The sequence below is a fragment of the Phocoena sinus genome, chromosome 16 (assembly GCF_008692025.1).
Source record: "Phocoena sinus isolate mPhoSin1 chromosome 16, mPhoSin1.pri, whole genome shotgun sequence".
NCBI classification, from domain to species: Eukaryota; Metazoa; Chordata; class Mammalia; order Artiodactyla; family Phocoenidae; genus Phocoena; species Phocoena sinus.
The window spans coordinates 12,496,749-12,524,271 of NC_045778.1; the positions used below are offsets into that span (position 1 = coordinate 12,496,749).

The 27,523-nt window shown below is 42.3% G+C and overlaps 1 protein-coding gene across 6 annotated transcripts in view; it reads right to left on the minus strand.

Annotated features, from left to right (window-relative positions):
• FAM13C (family with sequence similarity 13 member C) overlaps nucleotides 1-27,523 on the minus strand; it is a 142,560-nt gene that overhangs the window by 60,250 nt on the left and 54,787 nt on the right. For all 6 annotated transcript variants that reach the window (XM_032609109.1, XM_032609110.1, XM_032609111.1 and 3 more), the window contains one exon: nucleotides 11,819-11,937. In XM_032609109.1, coding sequence (XP_032465000.1) covers nucleotides 11,819-11,937 — 119 coding nt within the window. The remainder of the gene's footprint in view (nucleotides 1-11,818; nucleotides 11,938-27,523) is intronic.

Here is a 27,523-nt window from a genome sequence, read left to right on the forward strand (position 1 = left end):
CCTTCTCCAAAACACTGCCCACACAGCAACCTTGTCGCTACCCTTCTGCACACTTAAAATACAGATCGAAATTCTTCCAGCATCCTGTGACATCCTGAAGGAGTTACACCTGTCCACTTCTTCAACCTCAACTCACGTCATTCTCCTCCTCCATGCTCCCTTCTGCCTCAGGCCTTCCACGTGCTGTCCCTGTGCCCGTAACAACTCTTCCCTCTCCACTTTCTCTCCTAATTAACTCACGCATCCTCTAGACACCAGGTACCAGACCAATCAGGCCTCCCTTTCATAGGACTTGTATTCTGACCTTTCACATCTGCCGTGTAGCACGTGTCAGTCCCTAATTGTGTATTTGTCTAATTATTTGATTGTCTCTCATGATGGCAAAAGCTCTATGGGGCAGGGATCATATGAGTCTTGAGCAACGTTTTCTCTCTAGAGCTAAGCCTGGCAATTGGCACATAGTAGGCCCTCATACGTTTGCTAATAAAGGATTAGTCCCAGGGTCACGGGCTGCTGTCGGTATATTCCTGAATGTGTTTAATGATTAGGATAAGACTCATACTCCCTCCTCCGCCTGTGGCGTGTAGCAGTACTGGCAGGATGGCAAGACTCTCACTCCCACAAGCAGATGCATTTCTTGCCTGAGGAGACCTGCTAAAGTTGAGCAAGTGGCCTTCCAACCCATGTTTAGAAAATCTGGGCAGCAAGTAAAAGCAGAGCATCCAACACACTTTTCAGAGTCCTTCATAAAGAACCAGAGCCTGAAAGCTAAACAGTGTCTACCATGGCTCACAGCTCAAGACTTCAAGCTATTCCACTGCCTCGGATGAGCCTCTGTATTAGAAAACAACACAGGATACACTAATGTATACCCGGATGAGTGCCTGCTGGCTGGACGACTGTTGTTTCCTGAAACTCTTTCGAAAACAAAAGGTATATCCCAAGAGGACAACCCTCTGAGCACAATATTCATTATATACAAACAATTGCTCTATATGCAGACACAGGCAAGATGCCAAGGAATTACAGTAATGTTATCACAAATAGTAACAGCCCTCGATACCAGCAAATATAAAGCTCCATTCCCTGCAGAGTGCAGACTCTATTAAAGACATTCTCTTACTGGTTTTTACCAAATTTCTACACTAAACGACTGAGATCAAGTATTGGGCAGCCAACTCCAAAGGGAAAGAAACCGAGGCACAGAGTTCAAAATGGCTTTCAAAGAGGCTGCTGACAGAAAACAAAACTAGACGCCGAGAGCTGACTTTTCCATCCACGTAGCTCCTTGTCCAGACCAGTGAACTCTCAGAGGCGGACACGGGTGTTGGGGCTGGAGGTGGAATGCTGACCCCCAGGAATAGGCCCCCCAGTAGCGGGGACCCAAGCTTGGCTCCCACCTCCCACTGTACTTCTCTGAAGACTAGAATCAACCAGTGTTATTAACAACAGATTCCTTATTATTCAGCCATAAAAAGGAACGAAACTGGGTCATCTGTAGAGACGTGGATGGACCTAGAGACTGTCATACAGAGTAAAAGAAGTCAGAAAGAAACAGGGGCTTCCCTGGTGGCGCAGTGGTTAAGAATCCACCTGCCAATGCAGGGGACACGGGTTCGAGCCCTGGTCCGGGAAGATCCCACATGCCGCGGAGCAACTAAGCCCGTGCACTACGACTACTGAAGCACTGGCGCATAGAGCCCGCGCTCCGTGACAAGAGAAGCCGCTGCAATGAGAAGCCCGCGCACCGCAACGAAGAGTAGCCCCCGCTCACTGCAACTAGAGAAAGCCCGCGCACAGCAACGAAGACCCAACGCAGCCATAAGTTAATTTTTAAAAAAGAAAGAGAATACCAAATATTGTATATTAACCCATATATGTGGAATCTAGAAAAATGGTACAGATGATCTTATTTGCAAAGCGGAAATAGAGACACAGACGTAGAGAACAAACATAGGGACACCAAGGGGGAAAGGGGTGTGTGTGGGATGAAACTAGGAGACTGGGAGTGACATATATACACTATTGATACTATGTATGAAATAGATAACTAATGAGAACCTACTGCATAGCACAGGGAACTCTACTCAGTGCTCTGTGGTGACCTAAATGGGAAGGAACTCCAAAGAAGAGGGGGTATGTATATACGGATAGCTGATTCACTTTGCTGTACAGGAGAAACTAACACATTGTAAAGCAACTATACTCCAATAAAAATTAATTAAAAAAAAACAAAGAGATTCCAGGACCCACACTCACTAGGTCAGGACTGGTAATGTGAAATTAACAAGTACTCCAGGGCATCCCCAACCAGAAAACATCATCCTAAAGGCCCAGGTGCAACCACATGGGAGAAGACCAACGGCTGAAGGGCGCAGGTGAGAGACTCCTGGGAGTACGGGAGTGACCTGGGTGTTTCCGGCCTGGCCTCCCAGGGGACACATTCCAGAAGAGGGAAAGGCTAAGTCCCTGGAGACGCTCTGAGAAACTTGAAACACAAGGCAGCCCAGCCACCCTGGAATAGGCACCCCTCCTTGGTGGGCTGGAACAGAGCCCAGAAACAGCCAGAAGCACACTAACGCCTGGAGGATAACTGAGCAGTGAGTCAGACCCACAATATGGGGACTGGGAGAGGTAAGAACGTAGAGTTGGGACAGGATATTTAGGACAGGAGACCCAGCAGGAGCAGATGTCCCAATAATGCATTTTCATTAATAATGATGATAGCACCACCTGGTTTGCTGAGCAGGACACAAAGCTCTCTGCTTCCATCATCGCACTATTCCACTCACTTAGTACAGAATGATCAGACACCTGCTCCCGGGGCAAGCAATGCTCAGCCCAGGGGGCAGAGTGATCTCAGCAGACGCTTCCGTTCCACGGACAGCTCTGCTCACTCGCATTATCCGCCTCAAGCACCTGCTAAGTCTCTTCATTTTTCTGCCTCAAGGTTTTTTCAAGGCAGAGCTCAATCCCTTAGCCTGAAAGGGTGGGAGAGTTAACCTCTGCTGGGGGCAATCCTCAGCCAGCGGAACTCGGAGGAGAGCGTGTGGATAAACACTGTGATCCCCCACTTTCAGAGGGATACGTCTGAGGACTTTCTGAGAATCACAATGTAATATGTTATGTAATTACTTTTTCCCCCACTAGATCATGAACATGTGCCCATGTAAGTAAAGCCTCCCACAAAATGTGGTTTTAAATATCTATCACGCACATTGGCATTTCTTAAGCGGGTGATGGTATGCCCTCTAGGGAGCATTTAGGCAATTGAGGGTTATTTGTGATGGGCACAAACGTTGGGGTGCCCCTGACATGCGTGGGGAAGCCCCACACAACAAAGAATTGTTCCACCCCTGCAGAACTTCCAAATGTCCTCTGGGAATGTGAGAGTCACAGGCACTTGCTGTCAGCACAATCTGAACTAGAAAACGATGACGGTAGTGGATGAAATAGAAGTATCTAGAGTACTCAAGTACAGAGAAGGGCATTGGATTGAACTGTCTCAAGTGTTTCACCCAGAGCCACTATCCTATGAGTCCACCATACATAGGAATCCAGCCATGTGACTTTCTATCTAGTTCTCTCAGAGGTATCAATTATCCATTATATTCCTATCTCCTTCCATGATCAGATAATTGAATAATTTACATTCTAAGTCTCAGCTGGGTTACCCATTTCAAATCCTACACCTAGACAGCTATTACCCTTAAGTACAAACCAAGGAAACTACAATGGATGTACTTAAAAATATTTTCCAACCATTGTTACTACAGAAATATCTACAGATATAAATCCTAGAACTAACCAAAATATCAAATAATTTGGAATTAGTTAAATCAATGATGATATATCCATAGAATAGAATATTTCCAGCCATGAATATTTTAGAAAATTTTATGACGTTGAAAAATACAGTATTAAGTAGGACAAACAAGTTACACAGAAATATGTCTGTAAGATTTCACATATATGAAGCAAAGTGATATATATATTTCATATATATACATATGTATACATTACATCAAAAATGTTTTATCTAGCATTGATAAAGGAAAAAAATAGAGGGGGGTGGTGGGAGCTGTGTGTGTCATTATATAGGTCTGTGTGTGTGTGTGTGTGTGTGTGTGTGTGTGTGAGATAATACATCACAGAACCACTGCCTCATTGGGAAGATGAAGAGTCACCTGAAAAACAGCCTATGGCCTCAGGAACACGGCACACTTAAACAGCTATAGTCAAAGTTCTAAATTAGATTTAAGTTTAAACACACAGTCTCCTATAATCATTATTGAAATTTCTCTCTTAAATCTATTCCAAATTAGGCCAAGAAGCTTTCCAAGATATTGAGATGTTAAGGACGAAGTTTTTTGTTCCATCTCCTAGAAATATCATTTCTAACACAGGGCTATAATGACACCAAAGTTTGTAAAACAAGTCTCTTATAGAAAATTGTATGTTAAAGTATTTGTTATAGAAAATCAAATTTGTTCACCTTAGTTATAAATGAACTCAGCAGCCTTGTGGTAATTAAACCATTACTCTATTAGCTTCTGTATAAAGACTGTATCATCAGAATGCATTCTAGTCTAGCTTTATACTCTGGGGCCTGCTTTAAATAAACAGTACTTCTAACAGATTCAAACCCTAATGAATCAGGAAGTCCCTTTCATACACCATTCTTTTTTATGCCCACATTAAAACAATAGCAACGACATAAAAACATATACTACAGCCGTAACAGAGGTTATGTATGAGTGGTACAATTACAAGAAATTTTTATTTCCTTGGAATTTACTGTATTTTCCAATAAAACCATGTTTCACTTATTTTATTATTATTATTTTTTAATGAAAGAATGAGTTTCCCTTTTATCTTTATGCTAAACATTGTCCAGCGAACATTTTATCAAGTGATCAAGGGCAGACTCCTCCTTCAGAAAAAAAGAAACGAAGGAGAACAGGGCTTCGTTCCCAGAATAATCAAGGGTGGGCTCTTTTTCAATCAACAGTTTAAGGATTTGGTGTGGGATTTTTTTGTGCTCTACAGCAGGGAGGATGAATTATTTTTATCTGTGACTGCAAGAGCTTGTATTATTAAGCTAAAGTCTTCCTGTGTCTAATCCTTTAAACATCCAGAGTGTCGAGCGTTTTCAGTGTTAGAGCCAGAGGGGACTTTAGAAATCATCTGACCCAAACTTGTGTTTGGGGAGGGGACTTAGGGATTTCAGTGACATGACCAAGGTCACCTGATAGACATGAGGTAAGACCCTGCATTTCTTTTCTTTTTTTGTAATTCATTTTATTGAAGTACAGTTGACTTACAATGTTGTGTTAATTTCTGCTGTACAGCAAAGTGATTCAGTTATATATATGCATCCTTTTTCATATTCTTTTCCATTATGGTTTATCACAGGATATTGAATATAGTTCCCTGTGCTATACAGTAGGACCTTGTTGTTTAGCCACCCTATACATAATTGTTTGCATCTGCTAAGCCCAAACTCCCAATCCGTTCCTCCCCCCCACCAACCTCCCCTTTGGCAACCACAAGTCTGTTCTCTATGTCTGTGCATCTGTTTCTGTTTCATAGATAGGTTCATTTGTGTCATATTTTAGATTCCACATATACGTGGTATCATATGGTATTTAAGACCCTGCATTTCTTAATTTGAATGTTTTTTCCATTCCATCAGCTTGCTTCTGCACCCATGGGGGTGAAGGCAGGATGGGGGGATGAGAAGAGCCCTCACTGTACGGCTGTCTTCCTATGCAGTATAAGCAAAGAAAGCTATTTATAGAACCCACTCATTGCCCAACTGCATACCAGGGACTCTCAAGGTATTGTCAAGACAAACTCATGTTTTTATCTCTACTATACCCCTACCCCCCATTTAAAAAATCCTAAAAGCACACCGACAAGAGGAACACGCTGACAGCACGCGGAGCTCCTGCTCTGGCACAGTCCAAGAAGGCAGATCTTAAGCTCTTTATTATTAAAACTCTCCGGCTGCTCATTCTTTCTCTTTTTAGCAGAGCCCATTCAGACTCTGCCTACTTCTCAAAAAACATTTGAACAAGAAACAAGCAGCTATTAAAACACACACAAGTTGCCTATCTCAAAAACAAAAGATGAAAGGATTTATCCCCCATGGAAAAGTTGCTGGCAACAAAAACTTCCTCTTTCCATAAAGCAACAAAGCTTTTTCTTTTATCTGGAATGTTACAAAAATAGTCAAAGCCATCAAAGGCCATTATCCTTGCTAATACCCCAATCTTCAACCCCCTCTAACTGGGGACTTCCGGATGAAGAGGCTAATGAACTCTAATTCACAAATGTAACCACCAACTTAACTAGAAGAAACACATTGCTATAGGATAGCTCCTGTTTATACAGGCAAGGTCTTTAATGACACTAAAAGGCTTAATGCTGTCATAAATCTTAATACAATATTTTAAACACAAGGGAGTTAATCACTCTCAAAAGTCAATTTACTTAGCTGGGTAAGAAATCCCCAACTTCATTGCATTCTCTTACCTTCATAAATTCCCCTTTGTCATATCTGAGCTGTTTACAGAATTGGCACTGGCGTTAGCCATAAAAATCAATCAAACTGAACTGACTGCTCTAAACAGACTGATGGTGCTTATCTTGGTTCTATTACAAGGGAACTGAGGGCTTAACCAAATCACAGCCTCACTGGGGGTCAAACGAGAAAATGAGAGGGTTGCATTTAATGATTACTAAGGCTTCATTCTGGCTCTAACTAAATGCAGTTCTATACTTTTCCGTGTTTTGAAAAGCTCCAGGTACGCAGCAGCATGCCAGAGAAGGGTAATACGCAGCCTCACCACTCAGATGCACTGAAAATCCAAATTAAAATGTAAACACATCCGGATATATGTATATGTGTATGTATAGCTGATTCACTTTGTTATAAAGCAGAAACTAACACACCATTGTAAAGCAATTATACTCCAATAAAGCTGTTAAAAAAAAATGTAAACACATCATCTTGGAGAAAGAGGCATTAAGGTATTATCAGCGATCACCTTATTAGGGCTTACTTAGCTCCAGGCAGCTCCTAAGGATGAGCAGTTGCAGGGAAGAAAAGGATGGAAGCAGGCATTTTAAATCAAATGCCTATAGGAGCCAGGCAAAAGCATATATTAATAAAGAGATCTGGGTAGGAGCTGTGAAAAAATGGAGAGCTGCTTCTCAACTCCAGCTATCTGCTGCCTTGTAGGAATGTACATTCTGGGTTATCCCATTTTCAGATTTTTCAAAACAATGTAAAAAGGCCATAAAGACTCTAATGTTTAAACACTGAATCAAAATATTTTTACAACAGTCTACCAGTCAAATATACCTCCCCACTAGATACACGTGCAGGACACTGAGTTTGAGATCTCTGATGTGGGGCACTATACTGCCAAGGAGTATAATAAAAACATGAGGGGAGCTGGTAAATAGAAGGAAGGGTGCAAAGAAACAGAGCAGAGTGGGCTACACCAGTATCTGAGGTTGGCTCTGTTGAGGGAATCCAGAAGAGCAAGCAAACTTGGAGGTAGGAAGAGATTAAGACAGTGAGTCTAAATCTTTGGGGGGATCATGGGTAGCATAGGAAATTCTGATAAATGCTTTAGAGACTTTTCCCTGGAAAAATAAACATATGTAGTAGGCAGAATAATGTGGCCCACGAAGATGTCTATGTGCTCATTCCTTGTCCCCCTCCCCTTGTTACCTTACATGACAAAAGGGATTCTGCTGATGTGATGAAGCTAAGGACCTTGAGATGGAGAGATTATAGTGGGCTATCTGAGTGGACCCAATCTAATCACTTGAATCCTTAAAATCAGAACAATTTTCCTGCCCTTGGTTGTAAGAAAAGGACAAACCTGACCCCATACTGAATCTGTTCCTTTAGCTCTAACCCTGTGCTCTGTTGGCTCTGCACTTTTGTAAAAATAAAACACGTTGCCCATAGCCTGAAATATTCATGGTAGCTCATTCTCAAGGCTCTGACCTTTAAAGGTTTAACACTTTTCCATTCATACAGAGATTAAACGTTGCTGAACAGAGAATAGCATTTGTCTTGTTGGAGGTTCATGGGAACACTGTGATCAGACCTATGTGGACAGCTGCAAGAGCAAAGGATTCCGGCACCAAGAAGTGTACAGCAACCAGCCCCATCTTCTCCCCTTTTAGTACAAAAGAAGCCTGAATTCTAACTCAAGGAAGATGGTTCTTTGGGACAAGAGTCCACCTTCTTCTCAGTCTGCTGGCTTTCCGAATAAAGTCACTCTTCCTTGCCCCAAAACCTCATTCTCGATTTACTGGCCTCTCGTGAGACAAGCAGTAGCAGCCTGGACTCAGTAATGGTCAGAAGGAAACATATGGAAGAATGCTAAGAGAGATGCAACATTGCTAGCTTTGAAAATGGAGGAAAAGACCATAAGCCAAGCAATGTACGCAGCACCGGGAAACTGGAAAAGACAAGGAAATATACCCATTCGTAGGCCTGCTGACACCTTTCTTTTACCCCAGAGAGACCCATGTTGCTCATCTATCCTACGGAAGTATAAGATTATAAATTTGTGTTGTTTTAAGTCACAGGTTTGTGGTCATTTGTTACAGTCGCAACAGAAAACCAATATAGTATACAGACACTCAAACTTTGGAAAGAACATTCATAGACCTCCCTAAAGCGTATTTAGACACACAGATAAACGTCCCGTGCCCTAGGAAAAGCTCAACAACATGCTCTCTGAGCGGAAGGTATGAAACTATTTCTCTTTGGCACGCGTGAGAAGATCAATACCACCCCATGACACAAGCAGCTCCAAAACCTCACTTCTACAAGGATGGATTCATTCTCTGAACACTAACTACCCTTTTGAGTCCCACCCAAACCACATGTGACCCCTTGACAGCTCCTTGCTGTAGAAAGATCTTTCCTTCCTTTCTCAAAGTGCTCATTATGATAAGAACATGCTCCTCCCCAGCCCTCCTCCCCAAGAAGGTGGCATTTTACACCTGCTAAGATTTAGCCTGGCTTCTTCCCTCACTTTGAGCCAGACTTAGGTCTGGAGTGTTCTATTACAGTCCTCATGTCTCTATCGAGATCTTATTGGACACAATATGCCTGCACCTGGCTGTCTGCTGGTTTTAAAATGGAAGAGCAATGTTATCAGGAACGTGAGCTACCTGACTCAAAGTTGTTTTTAGCCTCAGCTCTCATTTCACCAGTTCATCAAATTTCACAATCCCTCTAATACTTAGAGTTTTCTTTTTAAGTTCCATTAGAGTGATCCTAGGTGACGCCACCATGGCTGTGACCAAAAAAAAACTCTGTAGTTTAAAGGTTACCAACCTGATCTAAATATTCAACCTAATATACCAGACGTAATGGCCTCACAACTCCTGATCTGCAACTTAACACCAGACGCTGTGACTGTCAACTCTGGTGCACAGGCAATTCTGGAATGCTGCTAGCTCAGAAAGCTAGATCCTGTCAAAGTAGAACATGGAGGCTAGAAAGGAAAAAGAAGAAGAGAACAACAAGGTATTTGGGGTCCTATGGAGGTTTGCTAAAGTATAGAGGAAGACAGGCCAGATCTGTTTTGGAGGAGACAAGCCTGACTCAATGAGGAAGGCTGCCCAGTGACCATGTATTTGGTTCCTTCTCCTGACACGCAGAAGAGGTCTAGGAACAGCCTAAAATGTTACACAAACTTTTGTGTGTATGTGTATCTCTTTTTTTCTGAGGAAAAGTGCCATAGATCTGAGAATCTGAATGAACTATAACTCCCCACCCCCAAGTGTAGGAGCTGCTGCTCTGTATGTTTCCTCATGAGGACTTTTCTAATTCGATCCACTTAGCTCTCCCTAGTCATATGTGAATGATCCCCAGAGCAGAATCCTATTAAATTTCCGACTTGCCCTCTGATAACAGTAATATTACCACTTACCTTCTCCACTGCAGATGGGAAATAGAGTGGTTTTAAGTTTACCAAACATCGAGCGTCTTTGAGAAGGTAGATTGCTAATGTCATTTTCCCCTATCAGCCTCTGCGGGGTATCCAGCCCAAAGGGCACCATACATTTCATATGCAAGCATGAAGGAGTTCATCTTGTTTCTTGTGTTTTTTTCTGTCTTTTTTATGATTCTGAAATATGCATGGGAATATAGTTGGCCTTATTCTTGCTGAGAGATGCAGTCACCAGTCTGGTGGGGGAGACAGGGTCACTGCCTAAATTGATTCTAATCAACCTAAAACAGCTTTGCTATAGTAAGGCCTCCAATAGGAAGGTGAGTGTCCCGATTAGCAGAGAAATGACAGCGCTGAGTCTTACCCGATCTGAGGTCAAGTTAAGAATAAACAGACAAGAGATGGCAACCAGCGAGGAGGTGAGAAAAGGTGTTGAAGAATCCAACTGGATAATGGATCACCTTACTTTTGGGTTCTCCATCAACCCTTTGGGGCTCTCTGATTCTAAATTTAGTACGTTGAATATTTTAAAGCACAATTTCACTATATATAAAATAGATAACTAATTAGGACCTACTGTAGAGCACAGGGAACTCTACTCAATACTCTGTAATGTATATGGGAAAAGAAGCTAAAAAGGAGTGGATATATGTACATGTATAACTGGTTCACTTTGCTGTACAGCAGAAACTAACACAACATTGTAACTCAACTCTACTCTGATAAATTTTTTTTAAAAAGCACAATTTCATAGCACAGCCCATCTTGTCTGTTGCCGTTGATTCATTTAGACTCTGCTGCCTTAGAAAACATTTTGAAAAGTCATGGCCAGAAGCATAGCCCTCCCTTTCCACTGAGTGAGAGCTATGATGACACTGTACACAAGATCCTACAAAGACAGCTGACACAACTAGCAGTTGGATTCTTTCTTCTGTTTATTTCCAGAAGAGACTTTCCATAGACAGCTGCAAGGCCAGGCTCCCATCCAAATGCCATGCCAACCTTGCTTCGGACAGCCTCCCACCCACATTCTTGCCCTGACCCAGGGCCATCTCTAGCAGGTCTGGGAGACCAGAGGGGTCAGCCCCAGGGGGCTTCCCTGGTGGCGCAATGGTTGAGAGTCCGCCTGCCAATGCAGGGGGCGTGGGTTCATGCCCCAGTCCGGGAAGATCCCACATGCCGCGGAGCGGCTGGGCCCGTGAGCCATGGCCGCTGAGCCTGCGCCTCCGGAGCCTGTGCTCTGCAGCGGGAGAGCCCACAACAGTGAGAGGCCCGCGTACCGCAAAAAAAAAAAAAAAAAAAAAAAAAAAAATTCTGGCTCAGCCTTACTTACTTGTACGGTATCAGTCAGGTGCCTTGACGACTCAGCCTCAGGCTCCTTCTCCATAAAATAGGGCTAGGAGTACCCGCTTTTCGGGGATGGGGTGAGGGGCTAAATGACAGAATATGCCAAAAGCAATTGGCCTGACTTCTACACTGTCATCAGCAATTACCATTATCACAGAAGAAAACCCAGTCCTCTCTAGCGTGGAATGAAAGAGGACAAAATGAAATCAGCGTTTCTCTCTCTCAGGGCAGGAGAGTCTCCGCTCCTCTCTGAGCCTTAAAGCTGATTATCTTCAAACTGCAGGCAGAGAAAGTAGGTTATGTACATTTCTCTTAGACTCAATGATTCTCCCCCTTTAAGGAGCTTCTCTGACTTCAAGGGATGCCAGCGAAAGTCAGAAAGCCTTGCCTCTCGTGCAGGGGGGTAGCAAGCACAGGTGTTAGCGTTTCTGGGAAAGGAACCCAAGGCCCAGTGCAACTTCTGACAACAAAGGGCCCACCTTCGTTGAGCTCGCACGGTTTCTTGGCACCTGAAGGTGTGGTTTTGTGGACTCTCCTGAGCTGGCGTTCCTGTTCTCCCCCGACATTCTGACTGGCTGGGTACCGCGTGCTCTGTCTCCTGCAAGAAAAACAGGAAACGTAGATGAACTGTCAGCAGCCATCAGTTCCACAGTGTCCTCCGGCGGGGTGTGGGTCGCAGGGCAGGGCAGCAGCCATGCAACACACACGCTACCAAGGGCTGTGGGGAAGGGGGCCCACGAGTGATCCGAAACTTAAAAAGCCTCTTTCTAACAGTCAGTTGCTGCAAGATTTCAGAATAAAGAAAAAATAATAACCAGAAATTGACAATTTATTTTTATATTAAAACTACGAGAGAAGAGTATTTAATGAATAGATGTGCAAATACAATTTCTAGACTATTTATAGCATAAGCTCATTTTTGCACAAACATGTATGAATGTACACAGACACACACACACACACACATTGGCATCAAGTAAACCAAAATCTTAACAGTGACCAACACTTAAGATGTTATTTTTTTTTCTTTTGAGTACTCATCTATATTTTTTTATACAATAATCATACATTATTCCTATAATACGAAAGAACTTTAAGTTAATCTGAAAACCAAGGAACAAGTCATTTTTATAAAATCCAAATCCCAAGTATGCTTGGTACTCTCTCCTCTCCTCCCCTCCCCTCCCCCCCCAAACACACGCGCACACACTCTCCTACACCTGTCATTGGCTACACTGAATCCGAAGAAATCACTATGTGGGTCCCATCATCCCATGATAAATTCCACTCATTAATTTACAAAAACTCCAGAAGCTGATTCTAGAGAGTATCATAAACACACCAAAGCTAAAATGAATCTGTATTCAATACAAGGACACACAAACCCAAAGTGAAAGATTTTTATATGTTCAGCAGTTGAACCACTACAGTATTTGAACAATGCCGAGGCTCTGACAAATTTTCCGTAGGATAAAACAGCCCCTCTTTACCTGATAAATGAAATACTAAAACCAGATTCAGTGAGAAGCTCAGAAAATCCAGATGGCTACTGTCAGGCAGTCAAAATATTCATGGGATACAGTGAACTTGGGTCTGACGGTGCAGTATACTGTGGTGACAATACAGACCAAGCTCCTCTCTTAGGGGTATGGGTTGAAGTCAGTACAAGTGCCAATATGTCAGAAATCATTTTTCTAAAATATTGTACTAGAATAATTTGGTGGGGCTATTTGCCAAGTAGCCATCACAAGATTCTAGAGCAAAATCATAGGAATGCCTTCCTATTAGAGGGGTAAAATGGAAAGTGGGAGCAGAGCTGAGGAAAAGGAATGAATTAGAACTACCAAGATCCTTTCTTTAATTTTTCTAAGCCTCCAGCTTCAGGCAAGAAGACACACCACGTGAAAGGGTTCCATTAGTATCCAATACTTCCCTGGACATAGTAGTTGCTTGTGAAAAATTCTACAGCTATTCAAATACTGGCCAAGTTTCCCCAAACAATGGTTCTCAAGTGAGACAGCACTGCTTGCAAGTATACTAGGTATGTGACCTTAGGCAAATCACATCCATTATCTGGACCTCAGTTTCCTTGTCTGTAAAATGGAGATAATACTCCAAGCTCACAAGGTTGCTGAACAAGATGCTCTTTTACTACTTACCAACTGGAGGCACACAGTGGATGGGAGCTATCGATGATGATAACAGTCCTTTTACAAAAATTCCCTCAAAGCTCAGTATTCTGAAACTGGTGTTAAGGAAATCCTTGGAGACTTAACCCAAGTGAGTTCAGCAAAATCAAACTTATTTTTGTGGTGGGATGCTTGTTTCAGGTTTCTATACTAATAATATTATTTTAAACATCGTATTTAGAAGCCACCCTACTTGTAGACCTAAAGAAATGGCCCTTCTCATTTCTAAACAATTTAAACCAGAAATTTCCATTCCTTTAAAACCTAACCCTTTTAAGAAAGAGTAGTTTTTTTTCCCCCAAAGACAGTGTTTTATCTAATCCTTTGAACCCACGGAGGTTGAGAAGGGTTACAGGCCACACACTGCTGGATTCCCACGGATTTTATAAACAAAAGCAAAAATAAATAAATGGCAATACGTCAAACTGAAAAGCTTTTGTACAGTAAAGAAAATGATCAACAAAATGAAAAGGCAGCCTACTGAATGGGAAAAGATATTTGCAAATCATGTAGCCAACTAGGGGCTAATATCCAAAATATACAAAGAACTCACACAACTCAGTAACAAAAAGAAATCTGATTAAGAAATGGGCAGAGGACCTGAATAGACATTTTTCCAAGGAAGACATACAGATGGCCAACAGACACAGGAAAAGATGCTCAACATCACTAACCATCAGGGAAACGCAAATCAAAACCGCAGTGACGTATCATCTCACACCTGCCAGAATGTCTTTTTGATAATAGCCAACAAATAAATGTTGGTGAGGATGTAGAGAAAAGAGGACCCTCATGCACTGTTGGTGGGAATGTAAATTGGTTCAGCCACTATGAAAAACAGTATGGAGTTTTCTCAAAAGATTAAAACTACCTTATGACCCAGTGATTCCACCTCTGGGTATTTATCCAGAGAAAATGAAAATAGTAATTTGAAAAGATTCATGCACCCCTATGTTCACTGCAGCATTATTTACAATAGCCAAGATATGAAAGCAATCTAAGTGTCCATCGATAGAAGAAGGGATAAAAAGGATGGTATAAACACACACACACACACACACACACACACACTGAATATTACCCAGTCGTAAGAAAAGAATGAAATCTTGTCAATTGCAGCAACATGGGTGGACCTAGAGGGCATTACACTAAGTGAAATAAGTCAGACAGAGAAGAACAAATACTGTATGATTTCACTTACATATGGAATCTAAACAACAAAACAAATGAACAAGCAAAACAAAACAGAAAAAGGCACATGGATACAGAGAACAGCACTGACGATCACCAGACGACAGGTGGGTGGGAGATCGTGCAATATCGGTGGAGGGGATTCAAGAGGTATAAACTTCCAGTTGTAAGTCACAGGTAAGTTATGTACAACATAGAGAATACATTCAACAATATCGTGGCAACTTTGTACGGTGAAAGATGGTTAGTAGACATATCATGGTGATCAATGTGTTAGACATACAAATGTTGAACCACTATGCTGTACACCTGAAACTAATACAACATAAAATGTCAACTATACCCCAATAAAAAAAAGCAATCACCTACTACATACCAAGGATGTTGATAGTTAAGAGGGTTATATAAAAGTAAATAAGACATCCCTGCCCCAAAGAACTTTAAAATCTGTTTCTAACAAAAACTAAAGTGTGAGAGGGCAGACACTAACTTGCCTACTTCTGTGTTAATGTGCTAGTCAAATGGGCAGATCCAAACTGACCAACGGAACAAGGGAAGTAGAAGCCAAGAACTTCTCCTCCAGGTTTGTCTTCCTGCCACCTGGTCAGGCATAGTCTGGATGGGGCACCTGTAAGAGGAGTCATCCTACATCTTTTCCTGCTCCCAACCATACTCTTCTACCCTTCAACCTTACCTCCTGCATGTCCCACGCCCAGCCTCAGTAAAGTGATTTGTGGGTTTTCTGCTTATATGCAGGAACAAACAAACTGATTAAGATCTGAGATATTTCATAAGAAAGATATTTCTCAGAAGAAAGATATTTCATACTAAAACAAATGTTACTTTGGTTATATTCTGATCCATGAGCAGAGGCTAGGATAGTATACACAATGACAAGAGCAAAGCTGTCTACTAATCAGGTTCAGAGGGTCAAAACCCCAGCTGAGTTAAGGAAAAACACAGGTGTCCCTAAGTAGAAATGGTGAAATATGGTATTTTGTCCTTGTTGGGATTTTAGTGAGTTCAGCTAGCTCATAAAGAACTTGAGAGAATCTAGTTTTAATCCAATGGCATGTCCACTGCTTCAGGCCCTTCCAACTTTTCCAATTTGTACAAATCCATGACCCAGAAGAACGAAATTTCCATCCTCATTCCAGTTTTTGCCCCTCTGCTCTAGTATGCCCAGAGTATTACCCTTGGGCCTCAAAGACATATGCATCCTCTAAATCTTCCTTCCAAGATGTGGCGAGTCAAAACAGTCACTTTTTTCAATCTTCTCACACTTGAGGTTTATCTATGACCATTCTATTCTAAAATTGATTTAAAATGTTATTTCCTCCGATTGCTGGCTTAAGTGTTAAATTAAATGGCTTTATAACTAATCACTCCATTGTTAATAAAAATATCTTGCATTTATGAGAGCGCCTTCTTCCCAAGAGCTCTAATTACTACATGATTAATGCATCTGATATCTCCATACTTCAGAAGAGCACATATTTTCAGCTCTCAGAACAAACAGGAAAAGTGTTATAAATACACCCTATCCTATCACCCTAAAGTTCCTGTTATCTTAAACCTGCACATGTCTGTGAAAGTGACTTAAAGTCCTTCTGAATAATTGGGAGTTTTAAAGACTTTCACCCCTGATTAAAAGAACTACTTGTATTATCACATTCATTTCATAACTGGGGGAAAGGAAGCCCTGGAAGAGATTATTTAAATTTCTTTTTAAAAATGTGCATCTGATTATTAATGTTCTGACCCCTTAAGAAACAGGGAACGTAGATCACTATTCCTTCAGACCTATCAGTCCCATTTTTAAAATAATTTCTGCCTACTTTAGTCACTATTTCAACACAGAATAAAGTAAGTCATGTAGGAAGGCAGGCGTCGGTTCAAAGTCCACACATATCCCCAAAGGAGAATCTCCTCTGATCCTATTTCCTTACCTGTAATACAGAGATATCACCTAGTTTACTGCTTAAGAGTTGTAAGAATTTCTAGTAGAAAACAGACATTCAAATTATATTGTCTATCTTGTCCACTTTCCAAATAACATTCACTGAGTGCCTGATCTGTACCAACACTAAACTAGGCACGTTTAACCTATATTTCCTCATTTAAAACTAGGAGGTGGATTTTACTCTCCCAGTTTTCTACAGTGAGAATAAGAATAATCAAGAGAAGAACCTAGGGGTAAGAAAGGAATAAAGACACAGACCTACTAGAGAATGTACTTGAGGACATGGGGAGGGGGAAGGGTAAGCTGTGACAAAGCAAAAGAGAGGCATGGACATATATACACTACCAAATGTAAGGTAGATAGCTAGTGGGAAGCAGCCGCATAGCACAGGGAGATCAGCTCGGTGCTTTGTTACCACCTAGAGGGGTGAGATAGGGAGGGTGGGAGGGAGACGCAAGAGGGAGGAGATATGGGGATATATGTATATGTATAACTGATTCACTTTGTTATAAAGCAGAAACTAACACACCATTTTAAAGCAATTATACTCTAGTAAAGATGTAAAAAAAAAAGAGAAGACAAGATAGATGACTTACCTAGGACAGAAAGATTGTCTTTTACACAAGAGATGCCTTCCTGAAGACCCTGCAAAATCTAACTGAGATTTATATATTTTAAGACCATTCCCATAACAGAAGATATTGGGTATTTCTGTTCACTAGCTAAAGTGGAAATATTTCAATAAAATAAACACAGCTTAAAATTCAATAGATCCAAACAGCTTTGAAATTATGCAAGTCTTAATAAATCTTGGGGGAGAATTACACTATTTCAAATTGTTTGCATTGAGAGACTTAATACTTTATATTCAATATTTAATTCAAAACTGCATGAAATAGGACCACACTGCTCCACTTGAGCTAGAGAACCCAGATTCTAATCCAACCTCCTAAATCCGAATTGGGAGTTCTGTCCACTATGTTCCAACATCCCAAATTTACTATGGTCAAATGACAAAACTAAAACAATTTGTAACTAGCTTGATGTAACAGAACACTGTTCCTGAGGGAATTTAGGCAAGAGTTGAGTATTATAGAGCATTAGAAGAGGCAACACAGAAGCAGGGCATGATTGGCTAACAGGATGGGGATTTCCTTATAAGGCTAACAGGGCCTACCTTCTTGTGTAAGGGAAACTAAAGATGAGTTGGAGAATTGTAATTGATGTGTGTTAGGTTTCCTGGACAGGTGCTTCCAGTAAGTGCAGGCTGACTTAGGCATTGGAAGTCCTGGCCAGAACCATTAGGCAAAAAAAAAGAAATGAAAGTCATCTAAATTCGGAAAGAAGAAGTAAAACTGTCACTATTTGCAGATGACATGATACAGAGAAAACACTAAAGACTCTACAAAAAGGGGACACCTTCAAGATGGCGGAGGAGTAAGACACGGAGATCACCTTCCTCCCCACAAATACATCAGAAATACATCTACATGTGGAACAACTCCTACAGAACACCTACTGAACGCTGGCAGAAGACCTCAGACCTCCCAAAAGGAAAGAAACTCCCCACCTACCTGGGTAGGTCAAAAGGAAAAAGAAAAAACAGAGACAAAAGAATAGGGATGGGACCTGCACTAGTGCGAGGGAGCTGTGAAGGAGGAACGGTTTCCACACACTAGAAGCCCCTTCGCAGGCGGAGATGGGGGGCGGGGGTGGAGGTGGGGGCAAGCTTCAGAGCCGCGGAGGAGAGCCCAGGAACAGGGGTGAGGAGGGCAAAGCACAGAGATTCCCGCACAGAGGATCGGTGCCGACCGGCACTCACCAGCCCGAGGGGGTTGTCTGCTCACCCGCCGGGGCAGGCGGGGATGGGAACTGAGGCTCAGGCTTTGGTCAGAGCGCCGGGAGAGGACTGGGGTTAGCGGCGTGAACACAGCCTGCAGGGGCCTAGTGCGCCACGGCTAGCCGGGAGGGAGTCCGGGAAAAGGTCTGGAGCTGCCGAAGAGGCAAGAGACCATTGTTTTGGGGTTCATGAGGAGAGGGGATTCCTTCCCTGTCTGCCCACAGAAGGCAGGGCACCGCCTAAACGAGCCTCAGAGATGGGCACGAGCCACGGCTATCAGCGCGGACCCCAGAGACGGGCATGGGAGGCTAAGGCTGCTGCTGCCGTCACCAAGAAGCCTGTGTGTGAGCACAGGTCACTCTGCACACCTCCCCTCCCCAGAGCCTGTGCAGCCTGCCACTGCCAGGGTCCCGTGATCCAGGGACAACTTCCCCGGGAGAACGCACGGCACACCTCAGGCTGGTGCAACGTCACGCCGGCCTCTGCCGCCTCAGGCTCGCCCCGCATTCCATACCCCACCCCCAGTCCCCGTGGCCTGAGTAAGGCGAGCCCTCTAATCAGTGGCTCCTTTAACCCCGTCCTGTCTGAGCGAAGAACAGACACGCTCAGGTGACCTACACGCAGAGGAGGGGCCATATCCAAAGCTGAACCCCGGGAGCTGTGCGAACCAAGAAGAGAAAGGGAAATCTCTTCCAGAAGCCTCAGGAGCAGCAGATTAAATCTCCACAATCAATTTGATGTACCCTTCATCTGGGGAATACCTGAATAGACAATGAATCATCCCAGAATTCAGGCGGTGGACTTTGAGAGCAACTGCGGACTTGGGGTTTCCTTTCAGCATCTAATTTTTTTCTGGTTTTATGTTTATCTTAGTTTAGTATTTACAATTTATTATCATTGATAGATTTGTTTATTGATATGGTTGCTCTGTTCCTTTTTTTTTATATATATTTTTTTCCTTTTTTTCTTTTTCTCTCTTTCTGAGTATGTATATGTATGCTTCTTTGTGTGATTCTGTCTATATAGCTTTGCTTTTACCATTTGTCCTAGGATTCTGTCCGCCCATTTTTTTCTCATTTATTTTTTTTTAGCTTTGTTGTCAGCACTTGTTATCATTGGTAGATTTGTTTTTTGGTTTGGTTACTATCTTCTCTTGTTCTTTTGTTTCTTACTTTAAAATTTTTTTATTTTTAACAATTAAAAAATTTTCTTATTTTAATAACTTTATTTTATTTCATTCTTTTTTTCTCCCTTTTCTTCTGAGCCGTGTGGCTGACAGGGTCTTGGTGCTCTGGTCGGGTATCAGGCCTGTGCCTCTGAGGTAGGAGAGCCAAGTTCAGGACATTAGTCCACCAGAGACCTCCCAGCTCCACATAATATCAAACAGCAAAAGCTCATCTCCATGTTAAGACCCAGCTCCACTCAATGACCAGCAAGCCACAGTGTTGGACATCCTATGACAAACAACTAGCAAGACAAGAACACAACCCCACCCATTAGCAGAGAGGCTGCCTAAAATCATAATAAGCTCACAGACACCCCACAACACACCACAGGATGTGGTCCTGCCCACCAGAAAGAGAAGATCCAGCCTCAACCACCAGAACACAGGCACCAGTCCCCTCCACCAGGAATCCTATGCAACCTACTGAACCAAGCCTAGCCACTGGGGGCAGACACCAAAAACAACGGGAACTATGAACCTGCAGCCTGAGAAAGGAGACCCCAAACACAGTGAGTTAAGCAAAACGAGAAGACAGAGACAGACATAGCAGATAAAGGAGCAAGGTAAATACCCACTAGACCAAACAAATGAAGAGGAAATAGGCAGTCTGCCTGAAAAAGAATTCAGAGTAATGATAGTAAAGATGATCCAAAATCTTGGAAAAGAATGTAGAAAATACAAGAAATGTTTAAGACAGACCTAGAAGAACTAAAGAGCAAACAAACAATGATGAACACCACAATAAATGAAATTTAAAATTCTCTAGAAGAAATCAATAGCAGAATAATTGAGGCAGAAAAACAGATAAGTGACCTGGAAGATAAAAGAGTAGAAAAAAACTACCACAGAGTAGAATAAAGAAAAAAGAATGAAAAGAATTGAGGACAGTCTTAGAGACCTCTGGGACAACATTAAATGCACCAACATTAGAATTATAGGGGTCCCAGAAAAAGAAGAGAAAAAGAAAGGGACTGAAAAAATATTTGAAGAGATTATAGTTGAAAACTTCCCTAATATGGGAAAGGAAATAGTCATTCAAGTCCAGGAAACACAGAGAGTCCCATACAGGATAAATCCAAGGAGAAACATGCCAAGACACATATTAATCAAACTATCGAAAATTCAATACAAAGAAAAATATTAAAAGCAGCAAGGGAAAAACAACACATAACATACAAGGGAATCCCCAAAAGGTTAAGAGCTGATCTTTCAGCAGAAACTGCTAGCCAGAAGGGAATGGCAGGACATATTTAAAGTGATGAAAAGGAAAAACCCTACAACCAAGATTACTCTGCGCAGCAAGGATCTCATTCAGATTCGATGGAGAAATTAAAACCTTTACAGACAAGCAAAAGCTAAGAGAATTCAGCACCACCAAACCAGCTTTACAATAAATGCTAAAGGAACTTCTCCAGGCAGGAAACACAAGAGAAGGAAAAGACCTACAATAACAAACCCAAAACAATTAAGAAAATGGTCATAGGAACATACATATTGATAATTACCTTGAATGTAAATGTATTAAATGCTCCAACCAAAAGACATAGACTGGCTGAATGGATACAAAAACAAGACCCATATATATGCTACCTACAAGAGACCCATTTCAGACCTAGGGACACATACAGACTGAAAGTGAGGGGATGGAAAAAGATATCCCATGAAAATGGAAATCAAAAGAAAGCTGGAGTAGCAATACTCATATCAGATAAAATGGACTTTAAAATGAAGACTATTACAAGAGACAAAGAAGGACACTACATAATGATCAAGGGATCAATCCAAGAAGAAGATATAACAATTGTAAATATTTATGCATCCAACATAGGAGCACCTCAGTACACAAGGCAAATACTAACAGCCATAAAAGGGGAAATCGACAGTAACACAATCATAGTAGGGGACTTTAACACCCCACTTTCACCAATGGACAGATCATCCAAAATGAAAATAAATAAGGAAACACAAAGTTTAAATGATACATTAAACAAGATGGACTTAATTGATATTTATAGGACATTCCATCCCAAAACAACACAATACACTTTCTTCTCAAGTGCTCATGGAACATTCGCCAGGATAGATCATATCTTGGGTCACAAATCAAGCCTTGGCAAATTTAAGACAATTGAAATCCTATCAAGGATCTTTTCCGACCACAATGCTATGAGACTAGATATCAATTACCGGAAAAAAGCTGTAAAGAATACAAGCACGGGGGGACCTTGAAGATGGCGGAAGAGTAAGACGCGGAGATCGCCTTCCTCCCCACGGATACACCAGAAATACATCCACACGTGGAACAACTCCTACAGAACTCCTACTGAAGGCTGGCAGAAGACCTCAGACCTCCCAAAAGGCAAGAAACTCCCCACGTAACTGGGTAGGGCAAAAGAAAAAACAGAGACAAAAGAATAAGGACGGCACCTGCACCAGTGGGAGGGAGCTGTGAAGGAGGAAAAGTTTCCACACACTAGGAAGCCCCTCCGCGGGCGGAGACTGCGGGAGGCGGAGGGGGGAGTTTCGGGACCACGGAGTAGTGCACAGCGACGGATGCGGAGGGCAAAGCGGGGAGATTCCTGCACAGACGATCGGTGCTGACCGGCACTCACCAGCCCGAGTGGCTTGTCTGCTCACCCTCCGGGGCGGGCGGGGCTGCGAGCTGAGGCTCGGGTTTTGGTTTTGGACGGAGCTCAGGGAGAGGACTGGGGTTGGCGGCTTGAACATAGCCTGAAGGGGTTAGTGCACCACGACTAGCCGGGAGGGAGTTCGGGGAAAAGCCTGCACCTGCCGAAGAGGCAAGAGACTTTTTCTTCCCTCTTTGTTTCCTGGTGCGCGAGGAGAGGGGTTTAAGAGCGCTGCTTAAAGGAACTCCAGAGACGGGCGCGAGCCGCGGCTGAGGGCGCGAGCCCCCGAGACGGGCGCGAGCCGCGGCTGAAAGCGCAAACCCCAGAGACGGGCGCGAGCCGCGGCTAAAACCGCGGACCCCAGAGACGGGCGGGAGACGCTAAGGCTGCTGCTGCCGCCACCAAGGGGCCTGTGTGCGAGCACAGGTCACTCTCCACACCCCTCTTCCGCGGAGCCTGTGCAGCCCGCCACTGCCAGGTTCCCGGGATCCAGGGACAACTTCCCCGGGAGTACGCACGGCGGGTCTCAGGCTGGTGCAACATCACGCCGGCCTCTGCCGCAACGTCACGCTGCCTCTGCAGCTGCAGGCCCGCCCCGCACGTAGTGCCCCTCCTACCCCCATCCCCCAACCCCCGGCCTGAGTGAGCCGGAGGCCCCGAATCAGCGGCTCCTTTAACCCCGTCCTGTCTGAGCGAAAAAACAGACGCCCTCCAGCGACCTACACGCAGAGGCAGGGCCAAATCCAAAGCTGAGCTCCTGTGAGCTGTGAGAACAAAGAAGAGAAAGGGAAATCCCTCCCAGCAGCCACAGAAGCAGCGGATTAAAGCTCCACAATCAACTTGATATACCCTGCATCTGTGGAATACCTGAATAGACAAGGAATGATCCCAAATTGAAGAGGTGGAATTTAGGAGCGAGATCTATGATTTTTTTCCCTTTTCCTCTTTTTGTGAATGTGTACGTGTATGCTTCTGTGTGAGATCCTGTCTGTATACTCTTGCTTCCACCATTTGTCCTAGGGCTCTATCCGTCCATGACTTTTTTTTTAAAATTCTTTTTCTTAATAATTAAGTTTAATTGTGATAACTTTATTATACTTTACCTTCGTTCTTTCTTTCTTTCCTTCCTTCCTTCCCTCCTTTAGACAACGAATCACCCCAAATTGAGGAGGTGGTCTCAGGGAGCAGGATTTATGATTTTTCCCCCTTTACCTCTTTTTGTGAAGGTGTATGTGTATGCTTCTGTGTAAGATTTTCTCTGTATAGCTTTGCTTCCAACATTTGTCCTAAGGTTCTATCCGTCCCTTTTTTTTTTTTTTCTAAATATTTTTTAATTCAATAACTATATTATACTTTATTTTATTTTTACTGTATCATCTTTCTTTCTGTCTTTTTTCCTTCTTTCCCTCCTTCCTTCCTTCCTCCCTCCCTCCCTCCCTCCTTTCTTTCCTTCTTTGCTTCTTTCTTCCTTCCTTCCTTTCCTCCTTTCCTTCTTTCTTTACTCATACTTCTACTAATTCTCCCTACTTTTGCTCCCTTTTATTCTGAGCTGTGTGGGTGAAAGGCTCTTGGTGCTCCAGCCAGGAGTCAGGGCTCTGCCTCTGAGGTAGGAGAGCCAACTTCAGGACACTGGTCAACAAGAGACCTCCCAGCTCCACATAATATTAAACGGTGGAAATATCCCAGAGACCTCCATCTTAACACCAGCACCCAGCTTCACTCAACGACCAGCAAGCCACAGTGCTGGACAACCTATGCCAAACAACTAGCAAAACAGGAACACAACCCCACCCATTAGCAGAGAGGCTGCCTAAAATCATAATAAGGCCACAGACACCCCAAAACACACCACCAGACGTGAACCTGCCCACTAGAGAGACAAGATCCAGCCTCATCCAGCACAACACAGGCACTAGTCCCCTCCACCAGGAAGCCTACACAACCCACTGAAACAACCTTAGCCACTGGAGACAGACATCAAAAACAACGGGAACTACGAAAGTGCAGCCTGCAAAAAGGAGACCCCAAACACAGTAAGATAAGCAAAATGAGAAGACAGAAAAACACACAGCAGATGAAGGAGCAAGATAAAAACCCACCAGACCTAACAAATGAAGAGGAAATAGGCAATCTACCTGAAAAAGAATTCAGAATAATGATAGTAAGGATGATCCGAAATCTTGGAAGTAGAATGGACAAAATGCAAGAAACAGTTAACAAGGACCTACAAGAACTAAAGATGAAACAAGCAACGATGAACAATGCAATAAATGAAATTAAAATCACTCTAGATAGGATCAATAGCAGAATAACTGAGGCAGAAGAACGGATAAGTGACCTGGAAGATAAAGTAGTGGAAATAACTACTGCAGAGCAGAATAAAGAAAAAAGAATGAAAAGAACTGAGGACAGTCTCAGAGACCTCTGGGACAACATGAAACGCACCAACATTCGAATTATAGGGGTTCCAGAAGAAGAAGAAAGAAAGAAAGGGACTGAGAAAATATTTGAAGAGATTATAGTTGAAAACTTCCCTAATATGGGAAAGGAAACAGTTAATCAAGTCCAGGAAGCACAGAGGGTCCCATACAGGATAAATACAAGGAGAAACACGCCAAGACACATATTAATCAAACTGTCAAAAATTAAATACAAAGAAAGCATATTAAAAGCAGCAAGGGAAAAACAACAAATAACACACAAGGGAATCCCCATAAGGTTAACAGCTGATCTCTCAGCAGAAACCCTACAAGCCAGAAGGGAGTGGCAGGACATACTGAAAGTGATGAAGGAGAATAGCCTGCAACCAAGACTACTCTACCCAGCAAGGATCTCATTCACATTTGATGGAGAAATTAAAACCTTTACAGACAAGCAAAAGCTGAGAGAGTTCAGCACCACCAAACCAGCTTTACAACAAATGCTAAAGGAACTTCTCTAGACACGAAACACAAGAGAAGGAAATGACCTATAGTAGCGAACCCAAAACAATATATAAAATGGAAATAGGAACATACATATCGATAATTACCTTAAATGTAAATGGACTAAATGCTCCCACCAAAAGACACAGATTGGCTGAATGGATACAAAAACAAGACCCTTATATATGCTGTCTACAAGAGACCCACTTCAGAACTAGAGACACATACAGACTGAAAGTAAGGGGATGGAAAAAGATATTCCATGCAAATGGAAACCAAAAGAAAGCTGGAGTAGCAATTCTCATATCAGACAAAATAGACTTTAAAATAAGGACTATTAAAAGGGACAAAGAAGGACACTACATAATGATCAAGGGATCGATCCAAGAAGAAGATATAACAATTGTAAATATTTATGCACCCAACATAGGAGCACCTCAATACATAAGGCAAATACTAACAACCATAAAAGGGGAGATCGACAGTAACACATTCATAGTAGGGGACTTTAACACCCCACTTTCACCCATGGACAGATCATCCAAAATGAAAATAAATAAGGAAACACAAGCTTTAAATGATACATTAAACAAGATGGACTTAATTGATATTTATAGGACACTCCATCCAAAAACAACAGAATACACATTTTCTCAAGTGCTCATGGAACATTCTCCAGGATAGATCATATCTTGGGTCACAAATCAAGCCTTGGTAAATTTAAGAAAACTGAAATTGTATCAAGTATCTTTTCCGACCACAACGCCACGAGACTAGATATCAATTACAGGAAAAGATCTTTAAAAAATACAAACACATGGAGGCTAAACAATACACTACTTAATAATGAAGTGATCACTGAAGAAATCAAAGGGGAAATCAAAAAATACCTAGAAACAAATGACAATGGAGACACAACGACCCAAAACCTATGGGATGCAGCAAAAGCAGTTCTAAGGGGGAAGTTTATAGCAATACAAGCCCACCTTAAGAAGCAGGAAACATCTCGAATAAACAACCTAACCTTGCACCTCAAGCAATTAGAGAAAGAAGAACAAAAAAAACCCCAAAGCTAGCAGAAGGAAAGAAATCATAAAAATCAGATCAGAAATAAATGAAAAAGAAATGAAGGAAACAATAGCAAAGATCAATAAAACTAAAAGCTGGTTCTTTGAGAAGATAAACAAAATAGATAAACCACTAGCCAGACTCATCAAGAAAAAAAGGGAGAAGACTCAAATGAATAGAATTAGAAATGAAAAAGGAGAAGTAACAACTGACACTGCAGAAATAAAAAAAATCATGAGAGATTACTACAAGCAACTCTATGCCAATAAAATGGACAATCTGGAAGAAATGGACAAATTCTTAGAAATGCACAACCTGCCAAGACTGAATCAGGAAGAAATAGAAAATATGAACAGACCAATCACAAGCACTGAAATTGAAACTGTGATTAAAAACCTTCCAACAAACAAAAGCCCAGGACCAGATGGCTTCACAGGTGAATTCTATCAAACGTTTAGAGAAGAGCTAACACCTATCCTTCTCAAACTCTTCCAAAATATAGCAGAGGGAGGAACACTCCCAAATTCCTTCTACGAAGCCACCATCACCTTGATACCAAAACCAGACAAGGATGTCACAAAGAAAGAAAACTACAGGCCAATATCACTGATGAACATAGATGCAAAAATCCTCAACAAAATACTAGCAAACAGAATCCAACAGCACATTAAAAGGATCATACACCATGATCAAGTGCGGTTTATTCCAGGAATGCAAGGATCATTCAATATACGCAAATCTATCAATGTGATAAACCATATTAACAAATTGAAGGAGAAAAACCATATGATCATCTCAATAGATGCAGAGAGAGCTTTCGACAAAATTCAACACCCATTTATGATAAAAACCCTCCAGAAAGTAGGCATAGAGGGAACTTTCCTAAACATAATAAAAGCCATATATGACAAGCCCACAGCAAACATCATCCTCAGTGGTGAAAAACTGAAAGCATTTCCACTAAGATCAGGAACAAGACAAGGTTGCCCACTCTCACCACTCTTATTCAACATAGTTTTGGAAGTTTTAGCCACAGCAATCAGAGAAGAAAAGGAAATAAAAGGAATCCAAATCGGAAAAGAAGAAGTAAAGCTGTCACTGTTTGCAGATGACATGATACTATACATAGAGAATCCTAAAGATGCTACCAGAAAACT